The 7,500-nt window shown below is 43.5% G+C and overlaps 1 protein-coding gene across 1 annotated transcript in view; it reads left to right on the top strand.

Moving 5' to 3' along the window:
• plxnb3 (plexin B3) overlaps positions 1-7,500 on the top strand; it is a 70,012-nt gene that overhangs the window by 35,711 nt on the left and 26,801 nt on the right. Inside the window, exons 3-4 of the mRNA XM_073470192.1 lie at positions 5,980-6,399; positions 6,654-7,383. Of these exons, the coding sequence (XP_073326293.1) occupies positions 5,996-6,399; positions 6,654-7,383 (1,134 nt within the window). The 5' untranslated portion in view covers positions 5,980-5,995. The remainder of the gene's footprint in view (positions 1-5,979; positions 6,400-6,653; positions 7,384-7,500) is intronic.

Here is a 7,500-nt window from a genome sequence, read left to right as displayed (position 1 = left end):
CTGTTCTCTGTTAATACACCAGCTGCTGCACACACAAACACACGCGCGCACACACACACACACACACACACACACACACACACACACACACACACCATACCAAAGAATGAATGGGTGTGGCTCGGCCTCCTCAGAGTCCTTTGAGTCTGACATAAAAACACATTTATACTGAAGACAGACAGACAGACAGACAGACAGACAGACAGGCAGACAGACAGACAGACAGACAGACAGACAGACAGACAGACAGACAGACAGACAGGCAGACAGACAGACAGACAGACAGACAGACAGACAGGCAGACAGACAGACAGACAGACAGACAGGCAGACAGACAGACAGACAGGCAGGCAGACAGGCAGACAGACAGACAGACAGACAGCTGATCTGGATTCAGCAGATGAAACATGAATTTATTTTCTTCTTCTTCATTTTTGACTTTAACGCTCCGTCGCCTCCAGCTCTCTCTCTCTGTACACCCCCCTCCTCGTCCCTCCTCCCTTCTCCCCCTCCTCCCCCCTCTCATAACCTCGCTCTCTTTTTCCTTCTTTTAACTTTAAACTCTCATTTTACCTCCTGACAGCCAAAAACTGTCTGTCTCTCTGTCTGTCTCACTCTCTGTGCTCTATGAATTATAGATGAACCTCTCTCTCTCTCTCTCTCTCTCTCTCTCTCTCTCTCTCTCTCTCTCTCTCTCTCTCTCTCGGCCAGGCTGAAGGAGGAAGTTATTACCATATAGACAGACAGACAGACAGGCAGGCAGACAGACAGACAGACTTTGTGTGTGACGATGTTCAGTATCGCCATGGAAATGTTGAAACATGAATGTGTGTGTGTGTGTGTGTGTGTGTGTGTGTCCTGAGGCCTCTCTGGGTGTTTCCCAGCATGCACTGGGCTGAGTGTTCGTTCTGAATCCACACAGCAGCAGGGAGTGAGGGTAGAGTGAGCATGAGTCCAACAGGAGAGAAAGAGTTGAACAGTGTTCTGTGTGAGTGCTGCCAGCGCCCCCTGCAGGCACAACAAACATCATCATCCATGATTATTGATGATGAAGACTTTTCTCATCGAGCGTCACTGGACCCAGTTTATTAATTCATATGATTAAAGGTCATCATCAGATCACAAACACCAATACAGTTACATCAACATCAACATCAACATCGTCAACATCAACATCGTCAACATCAACATCGTCAACATCAACATCAACATCAACATTGTTAACACAAACATAAACATCAACATCAACATCGTCAACATCAACATCGTGAACATCAACATAAACATCAAGATCAACATTAACATCGTCAACATCAACGTCAACATCGTCAACATCAACATTGTCAACATCAACAATGTCAACATCAACATCGTTAACGTCAACATCGTTAACATCAACATAAACATCAAGATCAACATTAACATCCTCAACATCAACGTCAACATCGTCAACATTGTTTTTTTTTTTTTTGTAAATTATTTTTTTGGCCTTTTTCATGGCTTTATTGATAGAACAGCTGAAGATAGACAGGAATCAGGATGAGAGAGAGAGGGGGAGTGACACGCAGCAAAGAGCCCCAGGCCAGGACTCGAACCCAGGGCTGCTGCAGCGAGGGCAAAGCCTCTGTACATGGGACGCCCGCTCTACCAACTGAGCTAAACAGTGCCCCCAACATCAACATTGTTAACATCAACATCAACATTGTTAACGTCAACAACATCGTCAACATCAACATCAACATCAACATCGTTAACATCAACAGTGTCAACATAAACATCAAGATCAACATTAACATCGTCAACATAAACATCAACATCGTTAACATCAACATCGTTAACATCAACATAAACATCAAGATCAACATCAACATCAACATCGTCAACATCAACATCGTTAACGTCAACATCAACATCGTCAACATCAACATCGTCAACATCAACATCATTAACGTCAACATCAACATCGTCAACATCAACATCGCCAACATCAACATCAACATCGTTAACATCAACATCAACATCAACATCGTTAACGTTAACGTCAACATCAACATCGTCAACATCAACATCGTTAACGTCAACATCAACATCGTCAACATCGTCAACATCAACATCGTCAACATCAACATCGGTAACATCAACATCGTTAACATCAACATAAACATCAACATCGTCAACATCAACATAGACATTAACATCAACATCGGCAACATCAACATCGGCAACATCAACATAAACATCAACATCATCAACATCGTCAATAGCAACATTGTTAACATCAACATCAACATAAACTTCATCAACATAAACATCAACATCAACATCGTCAACATCAACATCAACATCGTCAACATAAACATAAACATCAACATCATCAACATAAGGGTGTGTGACGTGACATGGCAGTTTTGCTGTCTTCAGTGTCAAATGTATAAATATAAAATATATTTGTCAAAAACCTTCTCAATATTGTGCAGAAGATTATGCTTTATGTGAACATACTCAACATTAAAACAGTTCATCACTCATTTTTTCAGAATTTTCAACCAAACATAACAAAACTCATGTGGTGTGACTGTCCGGCACTTGTTTCTCAAAGTAAGAACTTGAATAAAGCTAAGAAAAATAAATGCAAAAATTCTCAAAACAATACAGAAAAATAATACAGATGTCTATTTGTGAGGCTACTCTTTTCAAAGTCCAAGCATAATGTTTTGCGTCAGTTCTGATCAAAAAGATTTTGTCACACAAATCAAAATCATATGGTGTGACACTATTTTGGGATATTTCAACGGGCAACTGTTTTGACATCCTTGGGAATGAGAGGTCCTTCTTCAGCAAGGTTGTTCAGTACTATTAATACCAGACCATGACAGGTTTCTGAGGTGAGTTATCATTTTTATGTTTTCAATAAATCAGATTTTGTTGGCACTCTGACAAAAGTCCCACTTCCAGATGTCTTTTGGTGTGACACATTTTTCATAGAAATGCAAAAGAAATTTTATTTTTTTTGTCATAATTACATGTAAATCTATGTTGCTTTGTTATAGCTAGCATCTTGTTAGCATGTTAATGTGTAGCTACAAGACTCAAGGTTGTGCTAAGTGCAGAAAACATACTATGGTGTGACTCTTTATCATATGGTGTGACCTGTCTGCCTGTCAGGCCATATGATTTTGATTGTCACACCATATGATACGAATTGTAATTTCCTGCAGATATAACAATAAATAACAAAGTCTAATGTATGTTTTGTGCTTTTAAACATTTGTTTGCATCCATCATCACATAAAAGCTGTAATTATCCACAATAGATTGTGTTTAGTTTAGTTTAGTTTTATTCGGTGATACAGATTTCTAGTTTATCAGACAGACACAGCAGACCCCTTCACAGAAACCTTAGAATGCTGTTTAAGTCTAAACAATGTTTTGTCTTCGTCTTAAACCATACATTCCCTTTTCTTTTGTCAGCTTGAGACAAATAATGACACCCTGCGAGGAGAGAGGAGTTGCTGAGGCAAAGAAAAGAAAAGTAAACGACAACGGTCTGTTTCCATTCGCTGACCAATAGGAAGGTCTGAGGGAGGGTTTTAGAGGGTGCCTTCATTGTTGATTCAAAAGGCCTTGGGGCAGATTTCTTGAAGCCTGGCAATACATGATATCTAAAATATCACTGGACTAGAACACTGTAGGCAGTGCAACTAAGAGGAACGCAGTTGTGAAATGCAGAGAATCTCATCTCATCTCAACCCTAATTAATATTTCCTGCCATATGAGTGATCAGTACTCACCAATAGGTAGGTTAATACATGTTTTGCATTGACACATGGCGACATGATCATATGGTGTGACGCTATATCATGTGGTGTGACATTCCAAATTGTGAAAATAACAAACCTTTATTAATGATAAAATGTGAAAATGTTCATGGAATACATAGAAAATAGTATGAGCAAGAGTCACAAATATTTTTATAATTTTATAGCAAGGTTTGTCACAATAAATAGAAAATACGTTGACAGACTGACGACATAGGTCTCACATTGAGCAATGCTTTAGAAAATAATACACACATTTAATTAATTTTCACAAAACTATAATGGATCACAGTTTAGTTATGATAAAGGACTTTGATAAAGTGAGTAACTTAAGAAAGGTATAATCCATTTTCATTTTATATACAATTATTTTCATGTCACACGATATGACGACTTTAGGCACTGATACAACAAATTGTCACATACATTCTGATTCCAATTGAAAATCTAAAAATAACATGTTTCTATAAAGATGAGAGTTAGCAGAACAAAAGTCAATCATTTTTGCCTGTTATTTGAAGTTTTTGAAAAAGCACTTTTTTCTGGTGTATATGTCACTGACCCATAAACATCAACATCATCAACATAAACATCTACATAAACAACATCAACATTGTCAACATCAAACATAAACACCATCAACATAAACATCATCAACATAAACATCAACATATACATAAACTTTGTCAACAAACATAAAAATCAACATCAACATCGTCAACATCAACATCGTCAACATCAACATAAACATCGTCAACATAAACATTGTCAACATAAACGTCTACATAAACATCATCAACGTAAACATCAACATCGTCAACAAACGAGGCCGGTTGTGACAGTCCTGATGGTCAGTTTGTGCCTGATGTGTTTCTGTCAGATGACTTCAGGTGAACTCAGAGGAGACTCATCACCTGGAGACATGAAGCAGATCTCAGTATCAGTCCTCGCTACATGTGATGACCTTGTTCGAACCTGTCAGCAGGCAGTTGTAGTAAACTGGTAAGACTGAGCGACTGGTCCCAGAGCGAAACCTGAGGTGCTGTGTGTGTTCAGGGCTGAACAGGAGACAGACATGCTGACAGATTAACAGACTGATGTAACTGGATTATTAGAGTGTGGAGTGTGTCCTGAGGGGGCGCCAGAGGAAACATCATGAACATCTGAAGGTTCAGCCTCTGGAGACCCGAGTGTGAAAGAAACCAGTTTGACTCTGGTTTAGAAACCCAGTCAGTGTCCTCTCCGTCATGAACCAACCCACCAGAGGTTTAACTCATTTCACTGCGTTGCCGTGGATACGGGTGTGTTGCCATGGCGACACCACTACAGGCAACTACAGTTTGACCGTCAGATGAGAAGTGTGAAGCTGCAAAATATTTTATTAATAACTTCATAGAGGAACAGGAGATAGAGAGAGAGACAGCTTCACCTGCTCAGGTGGACGACCAGCGACATCCTCAGAGACGTATCAACTCGACAGCCAATCACAGCTCCTGATCAGCCTAATCAGGGCTGAGAAGACTTAAAAGGAAACTTATTGATATGACGGACACATTTCGCTGTTATCTGATATTTTATGCAGACACAGTGTCTCTTTGACCTTTGACCTGTGAATCATCAAACTGGACTGATGTGAGAACAGTGACTTTCAGCTGTGTCCTCGGACAGAGACACTCGACTGAGTGTTGAGCTGTCTCTGCTCTCCTGTGTAGTCCAGTTCTGGTCTGAGAGCCGGAGTGTGGCCTGAAGCTGCAGCTGGATCAGACCTGGACTGCATGTGGACCTGACCTGGTTCCTGCTGGGAGCTCTGGTGCCAGACACCAGCCGACATTTGACCAATACTGACTGAAGAAGCTTGAATGTGCGATGTGTAATATTTAATATTCCCATTTTACTGACTTCAGCTGTCTGTTACTGTTTAGTTGAGGCTGTTTAAATGTATGTCAGCAAACGAATGATGGAGGATGATATGTGATGGATCTGTAACACGGTGGAGCGGCTCTGGTTCAGGAGGTGGAGCAGCGAATTCACCTCCACCTGGAGGAAGAAAACTGAACCATTGTAGTTTGCTGAGTGAATTAAAGTGATGGAAACACTGATGATGTTTAAATGTCTCTCTCTCTCTCTCTCTCTCTCTCTCTCTCTCTCTCACCTGTGGCAGGTAAAGAGGAGCTGCCATGTTGGCCTCCTCATCACTCCTCTTCCTCCTCCCCTTCCTCCTCCCCCCTCCCTCTCACCCAGCTGATGTCATCGCGACCTCTGACCCCTCAGTTCGATGGGTGGAGCTCAATGGTGCCCCCCTTTCTCACCTGGTGCTGGACCCAGGGGCGGGACGTCTTTATGTGGGCGGGGTCGACCATCTCTACCAGCTGACCTCTGACCTGGAGGTGATGTCACATGTGAGGACCGGCCCTCACCTGGACTCCCCAGACTGCCTCCCCCCGATCGTCCCTGAGGACTGCCCCTCGGCCACGCCCACTCACAACCACAACAAACTGCTGCTGATGGAGGCGGGACAGGGGGCGGAGCCAGGGAGTCTGATCGTCTGTGGTTCGCTCTATCAAGGCATCTGTGACAAGAGGTACTGACGGTCGACAGCCAATCAGCTGCTCTTAGAATGAAGCTAACGAACATGTTAGCTCGTTTAAATCAACACGCTGTTTCATTTAGCTCAAAATGAAATCATGTTAGCCTGTTAGCATCATGTTAGCCTGATAGTGGTAGCTTGATAGCATTATGTTAGCCTGAGAGTGTTAGCCTGGTGGCATCATGTTAGCCTGTTAGCATTCTGTTAGCCTGGGTTAAAGACTGGTTTCTTCTTCTCTGCTCCTGCAGGAGTCTGACCAACATCTCTCAGCTCATCTATCAGACCTCCAACCCCGTCGACACTCAGTACGTCGCCGCCAATGACCCTCGAGTCTCCACCGTCGCCCTGGTGATAACCACAGAGAACAAACAGGAGGGGGGCGGGGCTGGTGGTATCATGCGTTTGATGCTGGTTGGACGAGGCTACACCAGTAAAGGTCCTGGTGACATCCCACCAATCACGACGCGGCGTCTGTTCCCAGTGGTCCCGCCTCGCCGGGCATTCTCTCAGGAGGAGGAGCTGGGGAAACTGGTCGTAGGAAGTTACTCCGAGTACAACAACCACTTTGTGAAGGCCGTCACCCACGGCAACCACGTCTACTTCCTGTTCTCTCGGCGGGACATGTGGCACAAGAAGGAGTACCGGACCTACGCCTCCCGGCTCTGCGTCTCCGACCGCAGCTTCTACTCGTACGTGGAGGTGCCGCTGATGTGCGGCGGATACAACCTGGCTCAGGCAGCGTGGTTAGGTAACCACTCAGGTGAACCCGCCCTCTTCGTCATCATGGCAGCGGGACAAGCGTCGACGCCTGTGGCCACCGGTCGCTCAGCGCTGTGTGTTTATGGGATGGCAAAGCTGGACGCCATGTTGCTGAGAGCACAGGAAGTGTGTTACACAGAGGGAGGACGTGGCAGCGGCGGACAGGAAGAGGCCTACATCGAATATGCTGTGTCATCAAAATGTCTGAAGCTACCAAAGGTAAGCACACGACACGTTACGAGTCCTGATCACATCGATCGATCGCTGCACTCAGTCAGCAGCCAAGTGGACATCTGATGACATCACAGGCTACATATGATGACATCACAGATTAGT

Source organism: Pagrus major, chromosome 7, assembly GCF_040436345.1.
Source record: "Pagrus major chromosome 7, Pma_NU_1.0".
In the NCBI taxonomy this organism is placed as follows: Eukaryota; Metazoa; Chordata; class Actinopteri; order Spariformes; family Sparidae; genus Pagrus; species Pagrus major.
Note: the sequence above shows the minus strand (reverse complement) of the source record. Positions and strands in the feature narration are given on the sequence as shown.